General features: G+C 43.7%; 1 protein-coding gene across 19 annotated transcripts in view; it reads right to left on the bottom strand.

The window, feature by feature from the left end:
* LOC115140228 (splicing regulator ARVCF-like) overlaps window positions 1-16,213 on the bottom strand; it is a 367,731-nt gene that overhangs the window by 8,795 nt on the left and 342,723 nt on the right. For all 19 annotated transcript variants that reach the window (XM_065026736.1, XM_065026742.1, XM_065026739.1 and 16 more), the window contains 3 exons: window positions 9,886-10,013; window positions 2,849-2,999; window positions 1,516-1,708 (listed from right to left, as the gene is read on the bottom strand). In XM_065026736.1, the coding sequence (XP_064882808.1) occupies window positions 1,516-1,708; window positions 2,849-2,999; window positions 9,886-10,013 (472 nt within the window). The remainder of the gene's footprint in view (window positions 1-1,515; window positions 1,709-2,848; window positions 3,000-9,885; window positions 10,014-16,213) is intronic.

The raw sequence follows: 16,213 nt of genomic DNA, 5'->3' as shown, positions 1-16,213 counted from the left end.
GACAGGCCAGTACATCAGGAGACGTGGGGGAGGCCGTAGGAGGGCAACAACCCAGCAGCAGGACCGCTACCTCCGCCTTTGTGCAAGGAGGAGCAGGAGGAGCACTGCCAGAGGCCTGTTAAATGACCTCCAGCAGGCCACAAATGTGCATGTGTCTGCTCAAACGGTCAGAAACAGACTCCATGGGGGTGGTATGAAGTCAAGACGTCCACAGGTGGGGGTTGTGCTTACAGCCCAACGCCGTCAGGAAGTTTGGCATTTGCCAGAGAACACCAAGATTGGTAAATTCGCCACTGGCGCCCTGTGCTCTTCACAGATGAAAGCAGGTTCACACTGAGCACATGTGACAGACGTGACAGAGTCTGGAGACGCCGTGGAGAACGTTCTGGTGCCTGCAACATCCTCCAGCATGACCGGTTTGGCGATGGGTCAGTCATGGTGTGGGGTGGCATTTCTTTGGAGGGCCGCACAGCCCTCCATGTGCTCGCCAGAGGTAGCCTGACTGCCATTAGGTACCGAGATGAGATCCTCAGACCCCTTGTGAGACCATATGCTGATGCGGTTGGCCCTGGGTTCCTCCTAATGCAAGACAATGCTAGACCTCATGTGGCTGGAGTGTGTCAGCAGTTCCTGCAAGAGGAAGGCATTGATGCTATGGACTGGCTGCCCGTTCCCCAGACCTGAATCCAATTGAGCACATCTGGGACATCATGTCTCGCTCCATGATGTGTCTCGCTCCCAGACCTGGATGCTTTAGTCCAGGTCTGGGAGGAGAACCCTCAGGAGACCATCCGCCACCTCATCAGGAGCATGCCCAGGCGTTATAGGGAGGTCATACAGGCACGTGGAGGCCACACACACTACTGAGCCTAATTTTGACTTGTTTTAAGGACATTACATCAAAGTTGGATCAGCCTGTAGTGTGGTTTTCCACTTTCATTTTGAGTGTGACTCCAAATCCAGACCTCCATGGGTTGATAAATTTGATTTCCATTGATCATTTTTGTGTGATTTTGTTGTCAGCACATTCAACTATGTAAAGAAAAAAGTATTTAATAAGAATATTTCATTCATTCAGATCTAGGATGTGTTATTTTAGTGTTCCCTTCATTTTTTTGAGCAGTGTATATCATGAATATAAATGTGTCACTGTTATTAATTGAACTCAAGGTCAAAACAATTCAAATGGGTAGGTGATTAGAGGCAGTAAGAGACCTGCTCTCATGGGGAGGGAGACCATGTATATAGTATGTATGTGCATACCACACATGTATATAGTATAGTTACTATGGAACAGAACTACTGTTGATTGAGTCATTGATTAGATTGATCAATCAATCATTAAATTCTAAGAAAGACAAACAAATCTATTCGAAACACGAGAACCTGTGAGCGGCCAGACGTTAGCATTGTGTTGTGCTACACTATGCTGAACTAATATGCTGCCTTGTACTGTACAGTGCTGTACTGTTGCTATACTGCACTGTGGCCAGCTGTGCTAGCCAATGGTCATACCTTGTCTTGTTGATGGCCACCAGTTTCTCGATGGCCTGGGCCTGGATGAGGGAGCGTGCGTTCTCAGAGCTGTCCGTCACGATCTCGTGGATGGTGTTGAGGATGGCTACCACCGTGTCTTCCTCCAGGTTCTTGGCTGGCCGCTGCTGACCGCTGGGCAGGTTACTCACCAGGTCCCTCATGGCATAGCTCCCTACAGGGCAGAGATCAAAGAGCAGTGTCACCGTCAAATGGTAATAGAGGTTAAAGGTGTGTAAACATTCAGGAAAGGGGATTTTTTAAATGTTTTATTACATCTTGTTGCGCTACATAGTGTTTTGATTCATAATAGCATTGTACAAAATGTTTGATATCAACTAATTAAAACTTTGGCAAATCTGCAATCATTCAGCAAAAGACATACACAGGTTCAACAATCATATTGTTATCTTCAGTAGCTAGGTTTCAATCCAATTGGCAACAGATTTTAATGCGAATATTCAAAAATCTGCATAAAGAAAATATGTGGTGTGCTTCTTGCGGAAAAAATTGAATTATTGTGGATAAAAGTCAGTGATAATGACATAGTGCACACAAAATGTATTTTTTCGCTTAAGTTTTCATGTACCGAATAAAAATGTGTTTCCATCGCTATCTACTGATAGTTTTGTCACAGAAACTGTTGTGTTAAATAGCAAATGTGCCTACTCTGATCTTGGTATGTGCGCCCTAGCCAACAGCTCGCAGATACAGTGTGCATAGGCTGCTAGTCTACATAATGAGATTATTATGGATAAGAGCGAGAATATGGTTATTTGTTAAACGGCAGTCAAGCATCAATCATCATGTCACCAGCATTATCAATATTTATTGGAAAGCAGGATCAAGCTCGTGCACTTTCACAACCCTGTAAAGTTCATCATCATTTATTTAATCTGTCACCTAATAAACTGCATGCTTTCTGATCACACATCATATCGCTGCGTGACTCCAAATGTACTTTGGTTATTATATCAATATTTGTAAATAAAGGCATTTCCACCGCCATTTCAAGAATAATTTATTTTACCAACACAAAAAGATCCTACCATGTCGAACATACAAATTGTACAGAAACTTCCTGTTTCCATCACAGAAGTCGTGATTTTAAAAAATATTATATGACTTTTGCATAAAAACTGAGAATGGAAACGTGGTTAGTAACAGCTATCTGATCTCACAGCATCCCAAAGTGTTTTACCCCATTGTTGTACCTGTACACTGTAAAGAGAGGCCTTGTGTTAACAGTGTGTGGTCAAGCCCACAGTTAACACACAGCCTCTCTTTGCTGCATACAGTTGGTCAATGGTCGTACCGATCAGGTCTTTGTTGCGGCGGTCGATGGAGAGGTTGCGCAGGGCGATGGCCACGGCTCGGACCACCTTGTCAGAGTCAGAACGCAGCAGCTCCACCAGGATGGGAAGACCCTTCTCCTTCCTCACTGTGGCACGGATGTAGTTGGACCACTGGGGACAGAGAGAGGAGGGAACATGGATGATAAGGATAAAATGTCTGTGAAGAGAGAATACTACCTGCCAATACATACATACGCATGTACACACACACACACACACACACACACACACACACACACAAGAAAATTACACAGCAGGACTACAGACTGTCATGTGATGGAATTTGTCACTGATCAACGAATGCTCCTCTCTTTTTTTTCTGTAACACAAAACAATAAGTTTGACATGAAAGAGCTCCTTTGCTGTATACGGTTACCCCCTGAGATGTAATTAAACTGGTGCAACACCAGAACCCGGCCACTGGGTGGCAGTAGTAAACCTAAAACTGACCGTACCATAGTTGTTAAACAGCAAGGGAGCAGCAAGGAGAAGGGGATGAGATATCCTCATTGGGAATGGGAACACGTTATGTCCAGAGGTTTGATGTGTTAGCATCAGCCCCAAGCCCCAGTGTGGACAGGCATTCTGATCACCCTCTATATACACAGACATGGAATCACTGGCCACTTTAATAATGGAACACTAGTTACTTTAATAATGTTTACATACTTCTTTACTCATTTCATATGTATATACTGTATTATATTATACTGTAATTTAGTCAATGCCACTCCAACATTGCTCGTCCTAATATTAATACATTTCTTAATTCCATTATTTTACTTTTAGCTTTGTGTGTATTGTTGTGACACATCCGGCGCCGACAGAGATGACCGCCTCGCTTCGTGTTCCTAGGAAACTATGCAGTTTTTTGTTTTTTTACGTGTTATTTCTTACATTAGTACCCCAGGTCATCTTAGGTTTCATTACATACAGTCGAGAAGAACTACTGAATATAAGATCAGCGTCAACTCACCATCAGTACGACCAAGAATATGTTTTCCGCGACGCGGATCCTGTGTTCTGCCTTACAAACAGGCCAATGGAATTGATTCCAGGCAGCGACCCCAAAAAACGACTTCGTAAAAGAGGGAAACGTAGCGGTCTTCTGGTCAGACTCCGGACACGGGCACATCGTGCACCACTCCCTAGCATTCTTCTTGCCAATGTCCAGTCTCTTGACAACAAGGTTGATGAAATCCGAGCAAGGGTAGCATTCCAGAGGGACATCAGAGACTGTAACGTTCTCTGCTTCACGGAAACATGGCTCACTGGAGAGACGCTATCCGGAGCGGGGCGGTGCAGCCAACGGGTTTCTCCACGCATCGCGCCGACAGAAACAAACATCTTTCTGGTAAGAAGAGTGGCGGGGGCGTATGCCTCATGACTAACGAGACATGGTGTGATGAAGGAAACATACAGGAACTCAAATCCTTCTGTTTACCTGATTTAGAATTCCTCACAATCAAATGTAGACCGCATTATCTACCAAGAGAATTCTCTTCGATTATAATCACAGCCGTATATATCCCCCAAGCAGACACATCGATGGCTCTGAACGAACTTTATTTAACTCTTTGCAAACTGGAAACCCTTTATCCGGAGGCTGCATTCATTATAGCTGGGGATTTTAACAAAGCTAATCTGAAAACAAGACTCCCTAAATTTTATCAGCATATCGATTGCTTTTTTTTTCACCATTGTTCCTGTTCCCAAGAAAGCTAAGGTAACTGAGCTAAACGACTACCGCCCCGTAGCACTCACTTCCGTCATCATGAAGTGCTTTGAGAGACTAGTCAAGGACCATATCACCTCCACCCTACCTGACACCCTAGACCCACTCCAATTTGCTTACCGCCCAAATAGGTCCACAGACGATGCAATCTCAACCACACAGCACACTGCCCTAACCCATCTGGACAAGAGGAATACCTATGTGAGAATGCTGTTCATCGACTACAGCTCAGCATTTAACACCATAGTACCCTCCAAACTCGTCATCAAGCTCGAGACCCTGGGTCTCGACCCCGCCCTGTGCAACTGGGTACTGGACTTCCTGACGGGCCGCCCCCAGGTGGTGAGGGTAGGCAACAACATCTCCTCCCGCTGATCCTCAACACGGGGGCCCCACAAGGGTGCGTTCTACTCCCTGTTCACCCACGACTGCGTGGCCACGCACGCCTCCAACTCAATCATCAAGTTTGCGGACGACACAACAGTGGTAGGCTTGATTACCAACAACGACGAGACGGCCTACAGGGAGGAGGTGAGGGCCCTCGGAGTGTGGTGTCAGGAAAATAACCTCACACTCAACGTCAACAAAACTAAGGAGATGATTGTGGACTTCAGGAAACAGCAGAGGGAACACCCCCCTATCCACACCGATGGAGCAGTAGTGGAGAGGGTAGCAAGTTTTAAGTTCCTCGGCATACACATCACAGACAAACTGAATTGGTCCACTCACACAGACAGCGTCGTGAAGAAGGCGCAGCAGCGCCTCTTCAACCTCAGGAGGCTGAAGAAATTCGGCTTGTCACCAAAAGCACTCACAAACTTCTACAGATGCACAATCGAGAGCATCCTGGCGGGCTGTATCACCGCCTGGTACGGCAACTGCTCCGCCTTCAACCGTAAGGCTCTCCAGAGGGTAGTGAGGTCTGCACAACGCATCACCGGGGGCAAACTACCTGCCCTCCAGGACACCTACACCACCCGATGTTACAGGAAGGCCATAAAGATCATCAAGGACATCAACCACCCGAGCCACTGCCTGTTCACCCCGCTATCATCCAGAAGGCGAGGTCAGTACAGGTGCATCAAAGCTGGGACCGAGAGACTGAAAAACAGCTTCTATCTCAAGGCCATCAGACTGTTAAACAGCCACCACTAACATTGAGTGGCTGCTGCCAACACACTGACATTGACACTGACCCAACTCCAGCCACTTTAATCATGGGAATTGATTGGAAATGATGTAAATATATCACTAGCCACTTTAAACAATGCTACCTTATATAATGTTACTTACCCTACATTATTCATCTCATATGCATACGTATATACTGTACTCTATATCATCGACTGCATCCTTATGTAATACATGTATCACTAGCCACTTTAACTATGCCACTTTGTTTACTTTGTCTACATACTCATCTCATATGTATATAGTGTACTCGATACCATCTACTGTATGCTGCCCTGTACCATCACTCATTCATATATCCTTATGTACATATTCTTTATCCCCTTACACTGTGTATAAGACAGTAGTTTTGGAATTGTTAGTTAGATTACTTGTTGGTTATTACTGCATTGTCGGAACTAGAAGCACAAGCATTTCGCTACACTCGCACTAACATCTGCTAACCATGTGTATGTGACAAATAAAATTGGATTTGATTTGATTTACTACTGCACTGTTAAGAGCTAGGAAGACAAGCTACACCCGCAATAACATCTGCTAAATATGTGTATTGTTGTGATACTACTGCACTGTTAAGAGCTAGGAAGACAAGCTACAAGCTACACCCGCAATAACATCTGGGGCGGCAGCGTAGCCTAGTGGTTAGAGTGTTGGACTAGTAACCGGAAGGTTGCAAGTTCAAACCCCCGAGCTGACAAGGTACAAATCTGTCGTTCTGCCCCTGAACAGGCAGTTAACCCACTGTTCCTAGGCCGTCATTGACAATAAGAATTGGTTCTTAACTGACTTGCCTAGTTAAATAAAGGTAACAAAATATGTGTATGTGACCAATAATATTTGATTTGATATGCTCAAACTACATAAATAAAATAACTACATAAATCAAATAAAATGTTATTGGTCACATACACATGGTTAGCAGATGTTAATGTGAGTGTAGCGAAATGCTTGTGCTTCTAGTCCCGACAGTGCAGTAATAACTAACAATTTCCCAACAACTACCTAATACACACAAATCTAAAGGGGTGAATGAGAATATGTACATATAAATATATGGATGATGGCCGAGCGGCATAGGCAAGGTGCAATAGATGGTATAAAATACAGTATATAACTATGATATGAGTAATGTAAGATATGTAAACATTATTAAAGTGGCATTATTTAAAGTGACTAGTGATCCATTTATTAAAGTGGCCATTGATTGGGTCTCAATGTAGGCAGCAGCCTCTCTGAGTTAGTGATTGCTGTTTAGCAGTCTGATTGCCTTGAGATAGAAGCTGTATTTTTTGGGGAGGGAGGGAGCGATTTTCTCTCTTTATATACAGTGCCTTCAGAAAACAGTCATATCCCTTGACTTATTCCACTTTTTGTTGTGTTACACAGATGCACCTTGTGATGGGGACAATAAGAGGCCACTCCAAAATATGCAACACAATGCGACAGATGTATCAAGTTTTGAGGGAGCGTGCAATTGGCATGCTGACTGCAGGAATGTCCACCAGAGCTGTTACCAGAGAATTTAAATGCAAATATTTCTACCATAAGCCGCTTCCAACATCGTTTTAGAGAATTTGGCAGTATGTCCAACCGGCCTCACAATCGCAGACCATGTGTTTGGCGACGTGTTTGCGGTTTGCTGATGTCAACGTTGTGACCAGAGTGCCCCATGGTTGTGGTGGGGTTATGGTATGAGCAGGCATAAGCTACGGACAATGAACACGATTGCATTTTATCAATGGCAATTTGAATGCAGAGATATCGTGAAGAGATCCTGAGGCCCACTGTTGTGCCATTCATCCGCCGCAATCATCTCATGTTTCAGCATGAAAATGCATGGCCCCATGTCACACGGATCTGTACACAATTCCTGGAAACTGAAAATGTCCCAGTTCTTCCATGGCCTGCATATTCACCAGACATATCACCCATTAAGCATGTTTGGGATGTTCTGGATTGACATGTACAACAGCGTGTTCCAGTCCCCGCCAATATCTGGCAACTTCTCACAGCCATTGAAGAGTGGGACAACATTCCACAGGCCACAATCAACAGCCTGATCAACTCTATGTGAAGGAGATGTGTCGTGTTCATGATGCAAATGGTGGTCACACCAGATACTGACTGGTTTACCTGTTTTCTAAATGTATCTGTGACCAACAGATGCATATCTGTATTCCCAGTCATGTGAAATCCATAGATTAGTCTATTGAAATAAATTAATGAGGCCTTAATTTCCTTATATGAACTGTAACTCTGTAACTTTGGCAGCGATTACAGCTGTGTGTCTTTCTGGGTAAGTCTCTAAGAGCTTTACACACCTGGATTGTACAATATTTGCTCATTATTCTTTTTAAAATTCTTCAAGCTCTGTAAAGTTGGTTGTTGATCATTGCTAAACAGCCATTTTCAAGTTTCCATAGATTTTCAAGCCAATTTTAGTCAAAACTGTAACTAGGCCACTCAGGAACACCCAATGTAGTTTTGGTAAGCAACTCCAGTGTATATTTGACCTTGTGTTTTAGGTTATTATCCTGCTGAAAGGTGAATTTGTCTCCCAGTGGAAAAGCAGACTGAAACAGGTTTTCCTCTAGGATTTTGCCAGTGCTTAGCTCTATTCCGTTTCTTTTGATCTCCCAAAAACCTCCCTAGTCCTTGCCGATGACAAGCATACCCATAACATGATGCAGTCCCCAACATACTTGGAAATATGAAGAGTGGTACTCAGTGAGGTGTTGGATTTGCTAACTTCTTTGCCACATGTTTTGCAGTATTACTTTAGTGCCTTATTGCAAACAGGATGCATGTTTTGGAATATTTTTTTATTCTGTACAGGCTTCCTTCTTTTTACTCTGTCATTTAATGTTTTGTAGAGTAACTACAATGTTGTTGATCCATCCTCAGTTTTCTCCTATCACAGCCATTAAACTCTGTAACTGTTTTAAAGTCACCATTGGCCTCATGGTGAAATCCCTAAACAGTTTCCTTCCTCTCTGGCAACTGAGTTAGGAAGGACACCTGTATCTTTGTAGTAACCCATCTACCAATTGGTGCCCTTCTTTGCAAGGCATTGGAAAACCTCTGTGGTCTTTGTGGTTGAATCTGTGTTTGAAATTCACTGCTTGACTGAGGGACCTTACAGATAATTGCATGTGTAGGGTACAGAGATGATGTAGTCATTCAGAAATCATGTTAAACACTATTATTGCACACAGAGTGAGTCCATGCAACTTATTATGTGACTTGTTAAGGTAATTTTTACTACTGAACGTATTTAGACCATAACAAAAGGGTTGAATACTTTTCTACTCAAGACATTTCAGCTTTTTATTTTTTATTCATTAGTAACATTTTGCATTTGAGGCTATAACACAACAAAATGTGTAAAAAGTCAATATGGTATGAATACTTTCTGAAGGCACTGTACCTAATTATTAAAAATCACCAGTGCAGTGGTAGAAAACAGTAAACATGAAAATTGTGACATGGTTTATACATGGTATACATGTACTGTAGGGTTGTACATGTTATCACAGGTTATGTGTAAGCGTTTCAAATTTAACAGCAAGAGATACAAGTTGGATGTTTTCAAATCAATCTAACATCCTGTCTGTTGTGTTTTGCCACCGCTGTGGATGGAGAGATCTGTGAACGAGCTGAGCTGAGAGGAACAGGAAGGTGTGAGCATGGTGCTGGAGCCTGGTGATGATTAATGCCGTGGCAACGGATATGTTTACAGCATGACACATAGGTGTTAAAAAATGAATCACGATAGAGCTAAAATGACAAAGCTCTCTAGGCCTAACATAGGCCAGTACAGACTAAGAGCATAATTCCTGAAGGGAATAACATGATAGGCCTCTGTACTTTACACTAGTGATGGTAATGACTGTGTAAATGCTGGAAAAAACATCACACTCTGATTACTCACTACTGTAACCAAATGGAAGTGTTTTTGTACTGACAGTGCAGAGCTCCATTTGGGATAAATGACTTGTCTAGCCTATTGAGTTTCAGAGACCTTATTACCCATAATCCCAGTTTGTGTGTGTTTATGTGTGTGAGACTCACGGTCCACTGTCCGGCGCTGAGGTTCTGCAGGGCCCCTGCGGCAGCCTCCAGAGTGTTGTAGTTCTGACTCTCAGTTAGCAGAGACAGGTACAGCCTCACCACTTCCGGTTGGTACAGCAGCTCAAAACCTACAAAGACAGAGAGACAGAGACAGAGAGAGAGAGAGGGGGGAGAGACATGGAAGTTAGATACGGAGACAGAGAAGTTAAATATGGAGAGAAAAAGAGAGAGAAAGAGACATGAAAGTTAGATCAGTAGACAGAAAGAGACAGATAAGGAGAGAGAGGGAGAGGCAGAAGTTAGATAAAGAGACACTTTTAGGATAGATACAGAGGGAGACAGAGAGCCAACAGAGAGACAGATTATTGAACACAATTAAAAGAAACAGAGACATGTAGCTCAGATACAGAGACAGGCAATCAGTCTGTGAAACTGCTCACATAATAAGACTAATAGAAGTCGGCTATCTTCCCACATAATTATGTCAGGCAAGACTATTAGGTGTCTGTCAATTATTATTCTCCCTTTCACACTCTGGTAAATCTCATTAACAGTACGTGATAAACATAACAAACAACTGTGCATAGTCTACCCAAGTTATTGTTATCGCTTGGTAGAAACCATGTGACAACCCTTTAAATGTCATAGTCATTATTCCATAACTTACAATGGAATAACCAATGGCTCCCGAGTGGCACAGTGGTCTAAGGCACTGCATCTCAGGGCAAGAGGCATCACTACAGTCCCTGGTTCGATTCCAGGCTGTATCACATCTGGCCGTGATTGGGAGTCCCATAGGGCGGTGCACAACATTTTACGGGTTTGGCCAGGGTAGGCCATCATTGTAAATAATAATTTGTTCTTAACTGACTTCTCTAGTTAAATAAAAGTTACGTGGATTTTTTGGCAATTTCTTTAAACAGTATTAGTACTGCTGGTACAACACAGTATTTACTAATACCACTGATAGTTAGTATGGTATAAGTGTGGCCAAAAAGTATTAAAAGCTCAGTCACAGATGAAGCAGCCATCAGCAGTAACAGAGACAATAACATAATGGCCACTATGTAGCTTTTATCAAAGTACAAATCTCTGCTAATGTGATCAGTGACCTCAGTCATAAAACAGTGCTCTGCTTCTACTGAAGGTAGGGGGAGTGAGTCCCCTCCAATGTTGTTGAGGCAAGGTAACGTGGAGCTTTTTGACATGGTCAGGTCCCTTTGACCTCAGATTATAGTTTAGGACTATGTTTACACAGTTTAAGAAGACTTAAACTATAGAAAACTGTAGAGAGCATATGTCATTGGTTGTAATTATGTGAATACTGCAACACATAAACTGGTCTTTTTCTCATTTTGACTAAATTACACCCAAATAAATAATCTGTTGCCACAGACCAAGTTTCAGATCCGATCTCACAACAATACATCACACTAGATTCATATATATATGTTAGTCTTGTGAATGAATCATGATGTAAGTAGATATTGATTTTACATATACAACAAGATCAAGTATCTGAAAGCAAAGTTTCTCTCTGTCCATTTAACACATTGTAGCAGTCAGTCAATGGTTGGCTTGAGCTGTGTGGTAAACTGTGTCATTACATTATCAGCTATCAGATGGATCAGGCAGTGAGAGGCAGAGAAAGTATCGAACCCCACTCTCCTTTCCACTACCAAGGTCAGCTCAGGCTGTCTGACATCCCAGGGGAGGAGCACTTCTCAAACTGTAGTACATCCACACTAACAGCCCCTCGCTATGGAAGACAACTTGGCTTGGCTCTATGGACTCAAAACCAAGTATTTCATCATCATCACAATGCATCTGTATTCATATATTCTCAAAAACCTTCTGCACTTTAAAGTCTGCAAGTCTAAAGTGGTGGATCAGAACAGACTATCTTTTCTTCACTGTTCTCTGAATAATAGTATCAGTCAGAACACACTGTACACGCACACACACACACACAACACACACACACACACACACACACACACACACACACACCTCAATTATTCACTTCCACTGAGCTTAAATTAAAGAAAATAACCATTGGTTCATTCCATGTTATCCGAGGCGTTCATTTCCAGAGGTATATTTCAAACCACATATATTAAATGTAAATGATTGATACACTGTGGTGGGAGAGGAATTCTATACATTCTTTGTTGGAAATGAAGAGAACAGTGAAAGTCTTAGTAATACAAAGAGGTAAAAAAGTACTGCTCGCTTCAATGGATGAGGCCAAGAAACAGACTTGGATATCTGGAAGGGCCTTTTACCATCGCCTTAATGAGGGAGAGAAGAAAAGAAGAAAGTCTAGAGTGAGACAAACGACTCTGAAGCCCTGGAGAGGAGGAGACGAGAGGGAGCAGAGCTGTCTATTTCTGCCAGATCTAGACTAGACTACATCCTGCTCTGGGCGTGAGCAGACCTCTAACTGTCTTCAGGAAATGCACAAACCTTGAATAACCATTTTCACCTCGAATAACCATTTTCACGTCTAAATCTGGGGCTCACACCCATCATTTTGGAGAAAGAGTAAATTATGGATGTGGGAATGGCTGACTTTGGTCCCTTCATCCTGGGGTTGCCAGATCCAGCCACTCCACAGAGCTGTTTCCTGTCCATGATCCGGTCCTAATCCTTCCACAATATCCCTCCACAACCATGTAAACCAATTGTGGTGCATGGAGAGGAGGTTGCCAGTCATAAAGAAAGATGCTTGTTTGTGTTAGGGATTCATGTTTCATAAGGAGCTCTGTGAGTCAGAGGGAGTGAGGTCACAGTGTGTGAGTAATCAAAGAGAGGCCAGCTAATGTGTGATTCAAAACAACTGAATTGCCTTTGTCTGGGGCTTAAACAGCATACCACAGCTCGGGAGCAGAACAGTGGAACAGACACAGACAGCGCAGTGCTGTAGCAATACGTCTCCCCATACAACTTGGCTTATTTCAGGCATATTCAGTCAGTCAATGCAGACTCAGCAAAGTCAAGGCAATTTATCAGACTCAGAGGCAGAAACTCCCAGTGCCAAGTTCACTTTTAAATCCAGGACAACGTTTTAATAAGCAAGAACCTGTAAATCTGCAATCCTACATTTCCCCGTTCCCCACTCTCTTGTAATTCCACGGTCTTGGACTCGTCTCTTCCAGTCCGAGAGTTAGGAAGTTGCCAAGGGCTCAGATAAAGTGGCCAAGTACTGTCCCCTCAGATGCAAATGAAAAGGGAGGGACATTCATGTGGCCTTTAAACTAATTCCTAGAGCTCTCTCTAAGATCTGCGCATGTCCAGTGAATGAAGAACTGTTCCAGAGCTCTGAGCCCATGTCCACATTAGACGTATTATCTCTGTAAGGTTCATTTCTATGGTTTGCAGTCAAATGGCAGTGCACATCATAGGGGTTGGTTTAGCACCATAGAGATGCTAATATCTTTATGAGGCTTTTTTATATGGCCTGCAGTGCATCTTAATGGTTCACCTTCATGTCAGACTAGCTAGTAGGCTATAGGGTGGTGCTGTACTAGCATAGTATGGTCATGACATGTACAGTGTATTAACCACTTTCCAGTCATTAGTTAGCGTTGCCTTTGCCTGGCTACCCAAACTCCTTGCTCCTGCTAAATGCTATGCCACAGCACAGCACAATGAGTCTAGATCTGAGTACCTCCCCGAGGATTTCTATAATGGAAATCCATTCTAGACCGTCTGATTGGTCCCAGAAACCGATGGTTTGGGCCAAAGCCAGAACAGAACACGCGTGTGTAAAGCGTCATTTAAAAAATTTGTCATTGGCTTTGATACTCTGATTGGTTGAGATGATCCAATCGGTGATGACTTTGTTTTGTACAACAACCATCATTTTGATGTCACCACAAACATAGAACAGCGGAAGAATTCAGTTTGAGTCATCAGGCAAGCGTTGCCTGCTAGCTGCCTGCCAGGCAGGTTGTTAGCAGGGAATTATAATGAATGTTGAATAATTAACTGTCGCTGTGGCGTGACCTCTATGTCCCTCTGGTGCTGGAGCTTTGAGCTACACTCACACATTGTACCACATGTAGCACACATGTTTTTTAAATGTATTTTTATTTTGACTTATGTACAAACAGTAACACATCTGTAATACAGTCTCTCTCTCTCTCTCTCTCTCTCTCTCTCTCTCTCTCTCTCTCTCTTCCTATCTACACCCACACACACCCCTCCTATCTACACCCAACACACACACACCCTCCTATCTACACCCAACACACACACCCTCCTATCTACACCCAACACACACCCCCCTATCTACACCCAACACACACACACCCCTCCTATCTACACCCAACACACACACATCCCTCCTATCTACACCCAACACACACACACACACAGACCCCTCCTATCTACACCCAACACACCCACCCCTCCTATCTACACCCAACACACACACACACACACACACACACACACACACACACACACACACACACACACACACACACACACACACACACACACACACACACACACACACACACACACACACACACACACACCTCCTATCTACACTCAACACACACCCCTCCTATCTACACCCAACACACACACACAGACCCCTCCTATCTACACCCAACACCCAATACACACACACTCCTCCTATCTACACCCAACACACACACACAGCTAGCATTATCCATCCCCTGGGTGCAAGGCTAGAAAGTACATTCCCTGTACAATCCCATGCCTACATGTTTCTCCAGTAGACATCAGTCAGATGAGTGGTGTGTTGCTGTGGCCTCCCTCCCTTGCAGTCTCATCCTGAGAGGGCGGGACATCAAAACCAGCAAGCTGAGGAACACGCTTAGGCCCGACCTCACTTCTAATTGAGCTGATAGGGGTGGAGCACCAGGTTCTTTTCCAAAGCAGAAACGCAGAGGTGACAAACTCTCAAACGCTGGTGGCTCAATTAGAGGCTTACAGAGGAGAGAAGAGAGGAGAGAAGAGAGGAGAGAAGAGAGGAGAGAAGAGAGAAGAGAGGAGAGAAGAGAGGAGAGAAGAGAGGAGAGAAGAGAAGAGAGGAGAGGAGAGAGGAGAGAAGAGAGGAGAGAAGAGAGGAGAGAAGAGAGGAGAGAAGAGAGGAGAGAAGAGGGGAGAGAAGAGAGAAGAGAGGAGAGAAGAGAGGAGAGAAGAGAGGAGAGAAGAGAGGAGAGGAGAGAGGAGAGAAGAGAGGAGAGAAGAGAGGAGAGAAGAGAGGAGAGAAGAGAGGAGAGAAGAGGGGAGAGAAGAGAGGAGAGAAGAGAGGAGAGAAGAGAGGAGAGAAGAGAGGAGAGAAGAAAGGAGAGAAGAGAGGAGAGAAGAGAGGAGAGAAGAGAGGAGAGAAGAGAGGAGAGAAAGCTTATGCTGCATTCAGTGTGAGGCAAAGTAGGTTACAACAAAGTCAAGTTGAGGTGAGTGAGTGATGCATATGGCCCTGAGTGGCTCATCAGTTCACCATTAGAGTATTAGGGTTCAAGTGGCTTCACTATGGGCTGTAATTAAAGTGAAGGTGTTGCGGCTTGACAAGACCAAAATGATAATAGATTAACTGACACACACACAGACATACACACACAGACAGACACAAACACACACACACAGACAGACACAAACACACCTCACATTAGCCCTCTTCTGTCAAAAAAATCCCTGTTCATCAATCAAAACTAAGTGGGGAGCTTATTGTAACCCCAATCCGAGGCGAGCCTCTCCCAAAGCCTCCCGCGTCTATCACATACAATGAGTGTACAAAATATTAAGGACACCTGCACTTTCCATGACATAGACTGACCATATACTGACCAAGTGATCCCTTGTTAAATCCACTTCAATCAGTGTAGATGAAGGGTAGAAGACAGGTTAAAGAAGGTCTTTAAAGCCTTGAGACAATTGAGACATGGATTGTGTATGTGTTCCATTGAGGGTGAATGAGCAAGACAAAAGATGTAAGTGCCTTTGAACAGGGTATGTTAGTAGGTACCAGGCACAGCGGTTTGAGTGTGTCAATAACTGCAACGCTGCTGAGTTTTCACACTCAACAGTTTCCTGTGTGTATCAAGAATGGTCCACCACCCAAAGGACATCATTGACCCAACTGTGGGAACCATTGGAGTCAACATGGCACAGCATCCCTGTGGAATACTTTCGACACCTTGTAGTCTAAGCCCTGAACAAATTGATGCTGTTCTGAGGGCAAAAGGGGTTGCAACTCAATATTAGAAGGGTGTTCCTAATGTTTTGTACACTCAGTGAATACTCTACTCCCTTCATATCCATAGGATTACCACTCAAAACCCCATCAGAT

The sequence above is a fragment of the Oncorhynchus nerka genome, linkage group LG13 (assembly GCF_034236695.1).
Source record: "Oncorhynchus nerka isolate Pitt River linkage group LG13, Oner_Uvic_2.0, whole genome shotgun sequence".
NCBI classification, from domain to species: domain Eukaryota; kingdom Metazoa; phylum Chordata; class Actinopteri; order Salmoniformes; family Salmonidae; genus Oncorhynchus; species Oncorhynchus nerka.
Note: the sequence above shows the minus strand (reverse complement) of the source record. Positions and strands in the feature narration are given on the sequence as shown.